This window comes from Andrographis paniculata, unplaced genomic scaffold, assembly GCF_009805555.1.
Source record: "Andrographis paniculata isolate CXL003 unplaced genomic scaffold, ASM980555v1 Contig15END, whole genome shotgun sequence".
NCBI lineage: Eukaryota > Viridiplantae > Streptophyta > Magnoliopsida > Lamiales > Acanthaceae > Andrographis > Andrographis paniculata.
Genome location: NW_026137435.1, coordinates 540230 through 555219, shown reverse-complemented (window position 1 = coordinate 555219; position 14990 = coordinate 540230). Strand labels below are relative to the sequence as shown.

General features: G+C 30.3%; 2 protein-coding genes across 3 annotated transcripts; one reads left to right on the top strand and one right to left on the bottom strand.

Annotated features, from left to right (window-relative positions):
* The first annotated feature begins 4636 nt into the window (after positions 1-4636).
* On the top strand, positions 4637-10324 carry LOC127260861 (sugar transporter ERD6-like 5). The gene is made up of 17 exons (XM_051288850.1): positions 4637-4976; positions 5056-5118; positions 6479-6568; positions 6690-6749; positions 6853-6918; positions 6996-7061; positions 7159-7234; positions 7327-7391; positions 7730-7819; positions 7898-7978; positions 8077-8161; positions 8694-8800; positions 8887-8946; positions 9436-9486; positions 9576-9635; positions 9818-9932; positions 10014-10324. The coding sequence occupies exons 1-17, from the start codon at positions 4818-4820 to the stop codon at positions 10133-10135; spliced, it is 1416 nt and encodes a 471-aa protein (XP_051144807.1). The 5' UTR covers positions 4637-4817; the 3' UTR covers positions 10136-10324.
* A 1326-nt stretch (positions 10325-11650) lies between these two features.
* On the bottom strand, positions 11651-14944 carry LOC127260869 (uncharacterized protein At1g01500-like). Of its 2 annotated transcripts, none has more exons than XM_051288862.1 (3): positions 14017-14944; positions 12149-12396; positions 11651-11993 (listed from the first exon to the last, which is right to left on the bottom strand). In XM_051288862.1, exons 1-3 carry the CDS (start codon positions 14719-14721, stop codon positions 11918-11920), a joined length of 1029 nt encoding a protein of 342 aa, XP_051144819.1. In that variant the 5' UTR covers positions 14722-14944; the 3' UTR covers positions 11651-11917. The 2 variants fall into 2 exon arrangements, with proteins under 2 accessions (XP_051144819.1, XP_051144828.1); XM_051288871.1 differs by having other exon boundaries at positions 12149-12381.
* Positions 14945-14990: the final 46 nt, after the last annotated feature.

Here is a 14990-nt window from a genome sequence, read left to right as displayed (position 1 = left end):
CCTCCGTCCACCAGTCTATTTATTCGTTTACCTTTTGCACGTAAATTTTAGTATATTAGTATTTTATTGATATATGGTACAATTGATATACATAAAGACTATTATACCCTTAACATTTATGGTATTAAGTAGTGTTATTTGATGGTATTTGTGTAATATTATATAAAGGGTATGGTAATTTTATATTTTAGTGAAATATATATTTACTAAAAAAAAATGTATACATTTGCGATGGACAAACTAAAATGACAAAATAAATAGATTGGCGGTGGACGGAGGAAGTATATATTTTGTCTCTAATTATTGATTTTTGTAAAAAATAAATAAAATATATCTTATATATATTATGTTAAAATATATACTGTATTTTCTTTAAAAATATTTATACAAAATTATTTAGAAAAAAATAAATAAATAAAAATTGGATGAACAACTCGGATAAGATTGAAAACAAAAAGTAACACACCCACTGTTTTTAAAATAGTAAAATTTTAAAATAAAGGTGAATTTTGATAAGATGTAGAAAATAATTATAGTATTTTGAGATAAAAATATATTTTATATAAATTGTTTAAAAGAAATCCTATAATAAATATTGTTCTCTAATTAAAGACAATTCTTTTCCATATTGGCCAATCGAATTTATTTTTTATTCATCCCAACACATCCTTGTTATCATTCACGAGAAAATTAATAAATATCGATTTTATCTAATCGAAATTGATTTAAAATATAGTGTAGATTTAAATTTTTATTTAAATAATATATTTTAAATTAATACTATATTTTTATCAAAGACTATGTTTAAGCTAAATGGAAACTTCCTAATTAGTAATTTAAATAAAATAATTCTCACTTACCATGCATAATATTATATTTATATATATTCAATATTCAATTAATCTGATATTTATATCGTTAATTTTTCAATAAATTTACTACTCATTTAATAATATCTTATCCCAAATTGTTAAAATTTCACATATAAATAGGCCTATGTATTATTTATTCAGACATCATAATATTTGAAAATTATTATTTCAGAATACACTGTGGATGGAGCTCTTCAAAGTTTTATTTGTGGCTGTCTTTTCCTTCTCTATTATTTCAGGTAATATTTTTAAATACATATATATATATATATGAGAAATTATTTATTAACGTGATATTTGTAAAATTGAAAGTAAAAGTTAAAGAAAACACACAATTAGTGTTTTTTTTTTTTAAAGTTCGATAAAACCTATAGACCTGATACATAAATTTATAACAAATATATTTTTTTTAAATAAAAAAAGGAATTCGGGTGTGTTTGTTTGTGAATTTGAATTTTTGAATGGTTTGATTTTATAATTTTAGAAAAAAAATCTTTTGGTAAAATTTACAAAAATACTTCGAAATTATATGATTTTTTTTTTTTTAAAAAAATAATAATAAAAAATTATCATAAAACCCACGAAGAAAAAATAAACCCTCAAAAGGGGTAATAATATTTTGTTAATTATTATATTTATTGGTCAACTTAATTTCTTTATTGTCATTGATTTATTTCTATTTATATATTGAATTAAAGTAAATAAAATATTGTTAAGGTTGCGTGGGGACCACCTGTGAGCTGGACATCGGGGACACGTGTCAGAAGGAGAATCCAGACGCGTGTAATGATATATGTAAGAGCTACATGGGAGACGAGTTTCAGTATTCTCAGTGTATCTTGGCGCCTCAACACAAAGATTATTACCATTGCAAATGTTTCTATACTTGTCCCCATACCAATTAATTAATACGGACGAAAAATCCAAGAATGAGCAATAATATATCATCCGTATAACTTTATTACTCCCTCCGTCCCCATATTATGTCCATATTGCCGTTTCTATCCGTCCCACATAGTATGTCACTTTTATTTTTTAGAAAATGATTACACACTTTAATCTCATTTTAAATTTTTAATTTTATTTTTTTAATTTTAATTAAACTAATTAATTAAGAGCCGTTTCTGTCCGTCCCACATAGTATGTCACTTTTATTTTTTAGAAAATTATTACACATTTTAATCTCATTTTAAATTTTTTTAATTTTATTTTTTTAATTTTAATTAAACTAATTAATTATCTTAATCTTAAATTATAATTATTTATATTATAAGATAATTATTTTCACTAATTTATATTCTTAATTATCTACTAATTATACCCCTCCTAAAATACCGTGTCTGCTACCGTGTCTACAGTGTAACAGACACGGTATCTGGGACGGAAGGAGTATTATTATTATTATTATTATTATTATTTATTATTTTTTTTATCACACTAAAAAAATATATTAATTTTTTATTATAATAAAAATAATTAATATAAAAAAAAATGTAACTATATTGGGATAAGGGAGTGCCTCAAGCACCAAATTATTACCATTGCAAATATTTCTATACTTGTCCCTATATTAATTAGTTAATTAATTAATTCAATTCAATATGAGATTATTATTTTAGGCTAATAATATAACTATTGAATAAACAAACAAGATATAGATTGAAATTGTATTATGAAGAAACTATAACAACAACTAGAACTTAGAATGATACTAATTAGTATATTAAAAACTATGGAAAAAATTATTTTTGCTCCCAATATAATCAAAATTCATCAATTTTGGTTACAATACAAAAATTTTATCAATTCATTTTTGATCTCAATATAATTAAAACTCATCATTTTTAGTCTTAAATATAAAAATCTTATCAATTTTCAACCAAAACTCATCATTTTTGTCCAAATATATTCAAATCTTATCTTTTTCGGTCCCACAATTAACAAACCGACAGAAAATGCTAACATGAAAAAAAAAAATCAAACCTTATATTTATATTTGAAAAAATTGCACAATCTTGTAAGTCCACGTCAGCATTTTCCGTCGATTTGTTGACGGTGGGACAAAAAAAGATAAGGTTTGATTATATTGGGACAAAAAATGATAAGTTTTGGTTATATTGGGACCAAAATTAATAATATTTTTATATTTGGATAAAAAATGATGAGTTTCGGTTATATTGGGGCAAAAAATAATGAGTTTTGATTATATTATGACCAAAATTGATAAGATTTTATATTGTGACCAAAATTGATGAATTTTTGTTATATTAGGACAAAAAATGATTTTTCCCCTAAAAACTATATTAAACACTCACATTATATTTATTTGGATAAATCATTTCAACACTCCCTCGATTGATAATCACATACTTGTATAAACTATCTGAAATATTCATGTTTGGCTTAAGTAAGAGATTTCATAAATATATCTTCAACTTGATCATATGTTTCATAAAATGTCAAAAAAATTATTTTATCTGTCGCTAAATAACGAATAACACACGATGTTATACATCGATGTGTTTGATTTTTCATACAATACAAGATTATTTGATATTTCAATTGTTGGCTTATTATTACAAAAAATTATAGTCATAATGCCATAGTATATATATATATATATATATATTTAACTCCGAGATCACCTTAAACTCATCGCCTACAACTTCAAGCAATTGAGACATATGCCAAAAATTATTTACATATGGATGTATACACTAATCATCTCATGTTTTTATTCTTCAATCGACTCTACAATTATTGAGACGGTACCCAATGATTCGGCTTCGCCATATGCACTGGAAAGGGAATCAAATAGTTGATCTCCCGGCTCGATTAGGTTCAATGGGTAATACACCTTTGTGCTGTATATATATATATAACATACAGTCTTATTATACACAACATATTCAGTATAAAGTAAAGATGTGTACTGTTGATTTATAATTATAATTGTGTTGTACAACAGTATATATGGTGTGCTGAAATAAATTATTATTTGTGTTGTATAAGATAACATATGATGTTAGTTCATGTGCTATATTTGTGTTGTTGGTTCACAATTACAAGTGTGTTGTTTGATAGTATGTGGTGTGCTGAAACCAACTATTGTTTGTGATGTATAAGTCTATAAAATGTGTTGTTAATCCATGTATTGTATTTGTATTATATGAATACATACGGTGTGTTGCATGTAGACATGATGTCGCCTATATATATGTATATCTTAAATACATCGGTTCCGATTAATCAGCTCTTGAACCACCGAACCTCCGGTTCGTCACCGGTTGGACAAAACTACACGACATGAGACAAGACAATTATTACTTTCTTTGTTCTACTTAATTAGTCTCTGTTATAAATTTTGGGAAAAAAAATGTAAATATAGATAACTCGATAGACTCAAATTAAAGTAATTTAATATATGGATAAGAAAAAATTTAAATATAAATCTACTAAATCTAAAATTGAATATAAATCTAATATTTCAATTTTTATTTTTTTCGTCTGTCCACATAATTTGTCTTTTTAAAAAAAATATAACTATACACTTTAATTTCATTTTAAAATTTAAAATTTAAAATTTATTATTTTAATTAAAATATTTAATCAATCTTAATTTTAATTTATATATATATATATATTTATATATATTTTTTATTAAATCATAATTATTTTAATTAATACAATTTTTTAATTACATGCTAATTAAATAATACAATTTAGCTGGACGGATGGCTAAAAAGAAAAGGAAGAAAACGTGGCCAGAATTATCGTCGGCTGTCTGTCTCCTCATTTCCGCAGCAGTCAATTCTTTCCCAAATTCAATTCTGCGCTGTGCTCTACTCTACTCTAGATTTACACATACATACATATATATATATATGTCTTAGTTAAGGTTTAATTTCTTCATCAATCAATCCAATAGGAATAATCCTCCATAAAATGGAAACAGGATCGAAGGCTGATGCTGAGGTCGGCGCCGCCGCTCCTTTGCTGCTTCCGGCGGATTCCGACGGCGGCGAAGCTTCTGAATCAATCACCGCCGTTCTTGTTCTGACCACGTTTGTAGCAGTCGCCGGTTCCTACGTATTTGGCTCTGCCGTGAGTTCTTCCAAAAATAATTTATTTATTTTTAAAATTCCCCTTTTCTTCTTCTTACATTACGTGAATATGTCTGTAGGTGGGATATTCATCGCCTGCTCAGCCTGGAATAATGAAGGATCTTGGCCTAAGTTTGGCTGAGGCCAGTCTTTAATATTTCCTTCAAAATCAATAGAAGAACAATATGCACTTTTTGTACCCCCTCAAAAAAAAAAAAAACCCTAGAATTGCTGTGTTTCTTTTATTTATGTTAGTGTTAATTAGTTCAAATTTACTGAGATAGTGATACATTGAGGTCACAATGCATTTTTACTAAGGTGTGATTGTTTGGAAGATTGGATTTTAAATAGAGTGTTCATTCCCATCTTTTCCCACAACAAAAATATCAAATTAAATATCTATTTTTCATTTTTTATATTATACTAAAAATCAATTTTGCATTCAAAACATCACATCAACACTTATTTATATCACATCATACAACTATTTAAATTCAAAATTTTTACGATTCAAATCCCAACTCAAAATGCAAACCCCCAAACAAATTAGAGTCGAGGGTGTGTTTATTTGGGGGTTTGGATTTTGGTTTAGGATTTGAATAGTAAGAATTTGTGTGAAATTAGTATAATATAAAATGAAAAATAGGTGTTTGATTTAGTGTTTTTTAGGAAAAACTTTAGCGAATAGTAAAATTGGGTAAAGTTTGATAAAATAACACACACAATGTCACACACTCAAGAATTAGTATATATTGAAGCAAGCAAATGATTGCAATTCTATTCCCTTAGTAGATAAAAATGACAAAATTGAAGATACCTGACCTTGTATTTGTTCGTTTGTGGGTTCGGGAGTTGGATTTGAAATCGAATATTTTTGAATTGATACAGTTGTTTGATAATATGTTTTGAATGTAAAATTAAATTTTAGTGCGGTGTAGGTATACCTAAATGATTGCAGTTTATTTTATTTTACTTTTGATTCCCTTAATAGATGAAAATGATAAAATTGGCGACACCCGAATGTCTTGTTGTAGGAATGGGAGTTAGAACTACACGAAATCAAATTATAAAACCAGTCAATCATATTCTACAGCTGTGATCGATTTCTCGAACACTTATGTGTTTCATAGTTTGTGTTTTGGTTACTTTTCCTGTATTTTCTGCTCCATTTAAACAGAACTATTTGACCATAACGAATTTTCGACGCTTTTGTTTACTTGTTTTTTGGTTTTGTTCCTTTTGAGATTTAATAGTAATTGAATATGATGTTTTTAGTGGAAAAATTGGGAGTACAAATATTTTAAAAAAATTAACACAAGTTAACAAACTAAGTTATTTTTATTTTTTTCTATCTTGATCGATAAAGAAGGTAAGCAAAGAAGTCATAAGAAGCTTATTTATTCTACTTAAAAAATACATACCAATAGTAATATACCTTACTCGATTTTATGATGTTTTTACGTTAATATAATTGTGTCCCTTCATTTGGTTTCCATTTTGCAGTATTCATTGTTTGGATCAATATCAACAATCGGGGCTATGATTGGAGCCGTAGTGAGTGGCAAGATAGCCGATCTCTTTGGAAGAAGAGGAGTAAAGATTTTGTTCATCTCAATCACAATCGATAGTATAATTTTTAAGTGTAGAGAACTTGATTTTTTTTTTTTTTCAAGTTCGAGCAATTTTCTAATGCAAAGACAAATTGGCACCACAGGCTATGGGATTTGCCGAGTTGTTTAATCTTTTTGGGTGGATCGTGATAGGCCTTTCTAAGGTAAATCCAAGTCACGAATTATTTCATTTTGGCACTTCTGTTACTTTTCGTTTGGATCGTGATTTTTGGAGTAGTTTGATCTTTTCGGGTGGATCCTTTTTAGAATGCGTGGTGGCTCAATCTTGGGAGGTTTTCGACAGGGTTTGGAGTTGGGCTTCTTTCCTATGTTGTAAGTGGAGTTTTCTTCTCGGATTTTCTTCGACTTAGATATCTTTTATAAACTTTAGTCAAATGTCAATTTTTTAGGTGCCAATATATGTGGCTGAAATTACACCTAAGAATCTCAGAGGAGTATTCACGGCAGTCAACCAGGTAGATCAAATATATTATATATCCCTCAACTTTTAAGCTTTGAAATTGTTTAAATTCATAAATGCTGAAATAAAATGATATTGTTTTGATGTTTTAGTTTATGATTTGCATTGGTTCCTCGGTCATGTATATCGTCGGCAACCTCATCACATGGCGCCTCTTGGCTTTTATTGGTAATTCATTTTCCACAGTCTGTCTTTTCTATTTGCTTAAATACGTTAAAATAAATAAATAAAAATAAAAAGATATTTCGACTCTGTTTTAGGAACAATTCCATGTTTAATACAACTTATCAGTCTTCCATTCATTCCCGAGTCTCCGAGATGGTTGGTAAGTTTGTTAAGAATCTATTTGAAGTTTCTAATAGGAAATGGCAAAGTTCAAAATCCTAATTGTATTGAAGCTTACGTTTTTTAATTGAGCTGATTATTTGTGGGTTTGGATTTTTAGGTTTGGATTCTTGAATAGTAAAAAGTTGAATTTGAATAGTTGTTTGATTTGATATGAATAGATATTGATGTAATGTTTTGAATGTAAAATAAATTTATAGTATAATATATATAAAAAAAAAAGTAATTGTTTGATTTGATATTTTTTAAGGAAAAAAAGAATTTGAATAGTAAAAATCTACCACAACCTTAGGAATTATGACAATAGTATTTCAACAGGCTAAGATTGGCCGTTGGGACAGCTGCAAAATATCGTTGATACGCCTTAGAGGGACGAGCAACATTACCAAAGAGGAAGCTGAAATCAGGGTAACATTTATGACATTTTAGCTCGATTGATGTATTTCAAGAATTCAATCTCATTATCAAATTATGCATTTACTTCAGGACTATACGATAGCTCTCGAACAAATGAAGGGATCTCGATTAACAGACTTGTTCCAAAGAAGATACGCTCACGCCCTTACGGTAATGCTCCATTTTAGGCTTCATTACATTTTTACATAAAAATGTAAAAATATTGCAACAAATTTTTAATTTTTTTATTTTTATTGTTATTAATATAGGTTGGAGTCGGGTTGATGGTGTTGCAACAGTTTGGAGGGGTGAATGCGATCGCATATTACGCGAGTTCCATATTTTCATCCGCTGGTGAGCTAGATTTTACGATTGTGTTATATGTGGAAGTATATTGCCTCCGTCACCCAAACTTACTTATACTTTTCTTTTTGTTTGTCCGTTAAATTTAACCTATTCCTATATTTTAAAGAAGTTAAATTTTCAACAATTAACGATTACCCTTGATTCAATACTTATTTAGTATCGTTGTCATTGTCTTTATTACATTCTCCTTCATCATTTCTAGTTACTGACTAAATTTTTAAAAATATCTCTAACTATCTTTTTACTTTTCTCACCTTTTTATTTGTTTTTCTTACTTTTCATGACTATTTTTATCTGACGATGGAAGTATTTTTTATTGAGAATCGTAAGAGTTGAATAGTGGTGATTTGAGAAATCAAAACAAAACACACCCTTTTGAGTTTTGGAATGCTTTGGGAAAGATAAAAAATTAGAATAAAAAATAAGTATTTGATGTGATATATATATATATATTTGAAAATGTATTATTGATGAATAATGTCAAAAGTGATTTGAAAACATTTGTTGGATTGTGAGGCAGGTTTTTCGTATAGAGTCGGAACGACAGGAATGGTTATAGTTCATATTCCTATGACGCTATTGGGAACACTCTTGATGGATAAATCCGGCCGACGCCCATTGCTATTGGTAATACTATTGTATGCTTTTACTATGTTCTAACTTTTTTCTCTTACCTCGGAAAAGACAACATATGTAGTTGCGCGCTAACGCAGGTTTCTGTGACGGGAACTTCCTTGGGTTGCTTCTTGATTGGATTATCGTACTTCTTACAGGTTACACTTATCGATAGTACACTTACTTTGTTCGATATAATTACAATTCTAAAATTTACCAAACTCCAACTCAATGAGATTGAAATCATTCGTAATTTGATTATTATACCCCATCCGTCATGTAAAATAAGCTCATTTTGTTTGAACTCAGGTTTTAATGTAGTATATATATATACATTTGTTTTATAATAATAAAGAAAATACTCCCTCCGTTTACATGTAAGTTTTTCATTTGACTTTTGCGCGTAGATTAAGATAAATTAATTATTTATAGATTTATAGTATAATTAATAAAATAGTGTAATGTTTATTTTACCCTTGATATTAAAGTAAAAAATGAGAAGTTTTGATTTGAATAAACTAAAATAGTACTCTTGGACATAGAAATGAGCACGTATTTTTTTAATGACAAAGGGAGTAGCACAGTCTTACTGCAAGAATTTATGACATTCGATTAGTACTATGTATATATATTTAATTTAATTACAGGATCATAAGCTTTGGGATTCAAGTCCGGTGCTGGCATTGCTAGGCGTCTTGGTAATGAAAAGTTGCGCAATCAAGTGTAAATAAATTTGTTTTTTTTAAGGATGTTCGATTTGAGCTGGTTTATGTATGCCTTGAAACAGATATTCTCGGGATCTTTCTCATTAGGCCTTGGAGGCATACCTTGGGTGATAATGTCTGAGGTACCGAACTATACATGCTGTTGTTGGTTGACTTTCGTTTGTAGATAAATAAATAAATGAGACGTATTCTAGAAGCTTAAATTTTTAGGTGAGACGGTCATTTATATCATCTAACAGCCGCGGTGTCTGAAACTAAAATTTCCTTAAAGATTGGAAAAAACTTAGTCGAGCTGTTATTGCAGATCTTCCCGATAAATGTAAAGGGATTGGCGGGAAGCCTTGTGACAGTTGTAAACTGGCTCGGCACATGGATTGTTACGTATTCGTTTGCGTTTTTGGAACAATGGAGCGCCGCAGGTTTTTTTTTTTTCATCTTGATTTTGTTTTCATTTTTGCTCGGGATTTTATTTTATTTTTTATTTTTGTTTTTCGATTTAGGGATATTTTTTATATTTGCAATAATATCCGGGTTGACGATGGTGTTTGTCGTAAAGCTGGTTCCGGAAACTAAGGGGCGGACATTAGAGGAGATACAAGCTTCACTGACCTCCTTCGGGTAAGAAGTTTAGGACATGAAAGGAAAGGAGATGTTGGTTTCGTTTGAAGATAACGTTGCATGTGGTTATTGCATTTCAATCATTTGTTACCAAATAATGGGAAAACTTGCATAATATCTTGTATTTTTTTTTTAATGTATAAACATTTTTTTTATTTTATTTATTGCATAAAATATTTTTATGTTAATATTAAAGTATGTATAAAATATTTTATCTATTCAAATGTTGAGGGTAAATATACGCCATTATACAAGTGTTATACAAATAAATAGAGTAAAATATCTTAAATATATATGTAAATTAATAAATGTTATAAAGTATGTATGATAATTCTAGTATTTTATATCTATATATATATAATAATATATTTATATTTACAATAAAAATTAAGAATATTTAAAATTTTAATATATTTTTATTTTTATTATAATACTCCCTTCGTCCCAATATAATAGTCTTGTTTATCATTTTTATCCATCATAAAACAATAGTCTCATTTTCATAAATAATCATATCACTATAAAATTATCCCTACTTTTTCATTATTATTACACAATTGCCACTACATTTTACGCTAATATACTCAAAAGGGCAAAAAAATCATTTATTCTTACTTTTTACCGATTACTAATATATATTAATATTTCTTAAATATCGTATTCAACTCAACAAATTATACTTTTGGGACAGAAGTATAAAATAAATACATTAAATGAACATACAAATAGTAAAGTAAGTACTTTCAGTTAAAAGGAGAAAATATTTATTTTAAATAAAATAAACAAAAAAGATCAACTTTTCATTTCACAATTTTGAAATGAAAATGAAGGGCAATTAATTTTTATAAATTGTGAAATGAGAGGGTAACCAATTTTTTCTTTTATTGGCATCTTTGCCAACAATATAAAATTTAAAAGTTCAATAACGCTCAAAAATTCACATTATACCTCATTCTAAAGGTTACAACTATATCTAACTTCAATTACTTCACTTAGTTGATAAATTTTAATTTGCATTTGAGCCAATCCCTTGTAGATTGTCCTTAATCACTAGAAAACTAATTATATTCAACAACTTATGTACTAGGGTTAGAACAATATATATATATATATATATATAATATTTCACAACAATAATCACCAAACAAATAAATAAATATTTTAAGCAACACTTCACCATCAAAAGACAACAATCACAAAATAAATCCATATAAATTAGTCATAGAACAATATATGTAGACAAATATTTTTTGAAATTTTAAAATAGTAAAAGTTAACATTTAATATAATATTATATATATAAACAGAGTCTAATTATACAATTTAATCTCATTTTAATTAGACTAATTAATTATCTCGAATAAAAATATAATATTTCCTCCCACAATACATCCTATCAAAATACTATTTAAATAAAAATTCAAATCATAAACATATCACTAGGATTTAACTATCTTCACCAATGCCAAAAATCAATCAATAAACCTGCCAATACAGACTATCTAAATTCTAAAACACATTTAGTTGTAGGCACAAGAAACCCCTCTTAAAAAATCTCAACAATTCCAAAAGAACACGGTCCCGAAAGATATACACACATAACATATATACGCAACACCGGTACAGCCACAACGGCCGCTTATTTTCAGACAATCAAAGTCGAACAAAATTGGCAACCTCAAAACCAAAACAATCACCAAAAGAGACAGAAGAAGAAAAAGAAAAAAACAGGGGACCTTCAGAACATATGCATATTTACGTATTAAGAACAAGAAATAGGAACAGATTATCTTGCCTCGACAGTCGATCCGCAAATCCCCACTGTATATTCATTCCCCGTCAATGGCGCGCCGTAGTATTGCCTGTAATGTCAGTTGGTTAGAAGCATCTTGCGGTTAGTTATCCAAAAAAAGGGAAACTATGGTATGGTGTTCATCACGACTTATGTATCTATCGTATCCATCATTTTCATGGAATCTAATTATCGTCACTGTGGCTGGTAAGAAACTAGAAAAACCTCCTCCTGAAACTTCTCGTCGTCGCCTGATACGATCGCATCAGCAAACCGACGCCAATTCCAACCCCAAGGCACATTCCCAGGCCTATTCCTACACCAACGCGCACACCCGCGTTGAACCATGACAGCTGGCCGTCTTCCCCGGGGTACATTTCATCGTGATAATAGCCACCGTGCATCACAGCTTTGCCGTCGGATTCATAGTCTTCTGAATCAGTGTCTGCTTCCATTAACTGCAGAAAGAGAAACTAATTGCAGAGTCGGGAAAACTGAGAGAGAGGCATCGAGTTAATGTGAAGACAAAATGTTACGGTAATATAAAATTACAAAATTAGTACCACAGGCATGCACAACACTTCGCGTTGCATCAAGAACTGGTTTTTGATTCGGGGATTTTACGCAATTCCACTATTCGTAAACAATTTTCCCAAAAAATATAACATTGAACACTTGTTTTTCATTTTCTATATTATACTAAAAATTAATTTTACACTCAAAATATTCCATCACACTTATTTATATTACATCGAACAACTATTATAATTCAAATTTTACTATTCAAAATCCAAACGCAAAAACCCCCCAAACAAACACACACATATATACGCCTGTTAAAATGCAACTGGCTGAGGAAGTAATTTCTAAATTCTAGTGGACAGAAACAAAGGTTGTGTTCTTTTGTGAATTTTACCACAGATTTTTACTATTTAGATTCTTTTTTTCTCAAAAAATATCAAATCAAACAATTAATTCTCTTTTTTAAAGGTATAATAGAACAAATTTATTTTACATTCAAAACATCATATCAACATCTATTTATGTCGCATTAAAACAACTATCCAAATTCAACTTTTTACTATTAAAAAATTCAAACCCAAAAACCCAAACACACTTGCGTTCTCTTGTGGGTTTTACCACAGGTTTTTACTATCCAAAATTTCTTTTTTCTCCAAAAATATCAAATCAAATAATTACTTTTCTTTTTTAATATTATACAACAAATTTATTTTACATTCAAAACATCATATCAACATCTATTTATATCACATCAAACAAATATTCAAATTCAACTTTTTACTATTCAAAAATCCAAACCCAAAAACCCAAACACACTTAAGCTTCCGAAGAAAATGAGAAACATATCTGGTGCAGTGCTTAGTTTTTTAATTGCAGGAAGCATGCCATGGCACAATATATTAAAGTGCTACCGTATGAAAACTATGGTCAATAACGGTGCACACATCACGGCAAAAGCTAGCAACCTAGTCAGGCTAGACAGCTCAAGGAGATACGAGGCCAGGTCAGTTTATTCTTTACCAAATCATGACAAACTTGTGGGATTAACGAGTTCAAGAATTTACATGAAATTAAGAATATGAAATCATAGAGTGTGTTCTAGTTTTGAAGCAAGAAAGAACAGCAAGATTCTGTCACGACAATTGTCCTAACTAACACAAACTTTAACTGCCACTCAAAGTAAAGCAATTGCAAAACCTTCGACAGACATACTTTCACGATGTTCAATTGTCGAGCAGACCACTTTCCCAAACATATACACATTGCACACTAACAAGAAGTGTATTTCTTTTCCTAAATAATTATATCCATTCAAGAAATTAGGTTGATCCTAAATGATCCCAAATGACCTAAATGTTGATCTCAAACACTCCAAAATCCCTAAAAATCGAACATAATGAAAACTTAGAAGCAGCAACCATCAGCAATGAATCTTCCTAATGTAACTGATAATCTCAATACTTACCTGCTTGAAATAATGGATATAATTTACAGCAATCATATTAATAAGCCAAAATTCAAACAAGCCTTCATCTTCCCATTAAAGCAAAGCTTGAAATTAGCACTTGTACCTGCAATTTCCGCTGTCGAATTAATCCATTGGTGGAAGCAGCAGCAGCCGGTTCCTTCCCCATTTCCTCATCCTCTGGTATTGCATCGAGCATTCCTGGCCTCAGTATCTTCCTCCTCGGACTAACCAAAACAGTTTTGGTCAAAATAATCGGCGCTCCGGAGCAACATCCGGCGATGTAAACCTCGATTGAAGGCGAACCGATCCCAATTTTGGGCTGGAAGAAGGTCGACCTAGCGTTGGTGGCCGTGTAGCAATCCATACTCCAACCGCTTCGCGATTCAGTCTCCAAGGAACTGCCATTGCTCCATCCAGTTGCGGCGTCGGCTCTATGCACCGAGCCGCAGAGTATCAGATCCGAATCCTTACCCTCCTCTTCCTCCTCGCACACCTCGAACTCCACAGGACCGGAGATTTTGACGCTATCGGTGGAGACGTAGGTGACCTCGGAGGAATCCTTATCGACGCGATCGCGGCGGAGGGCGATGAGGACGACGTCGGACGATGGGGTACGGACGCCATTAAGTTCGAGGAACACCCCCAATTCGCGGCGGAGATGGCGCAGGGTGAGGTGGTCGGGGATGGCGTCGACGGTACAAGGCGCGATGCGGACGTAGAACAAGCGTATCTCCAGGCAACCGCCGGTGAAGGGCGGGGGCGACCTGTAGATGGCTAGTTGCAATGCATCGTCGTCGTTTTTGTTCATTTCCAAAAACCCTAATTTCGAAGGGATTGCAGAATTGGGATCATCCAGAAGGGAATTGGGGGGTTAGATTAGATGTAAAAAATGATAGTATTTGGAATTGGGGGAATTGAATTGAGAGAGGAAGAAATGATCACATCGCCATAGCCATAGCCATAGCCATAGCCATTGCTGAGGGTGGAAGATCTTTATCCGCTGCCATTTGTTATTTCTTTTGTATTCTTCACCTCTCCAACTCCAATGTAAATTATATATATATATACTTAGCGTTT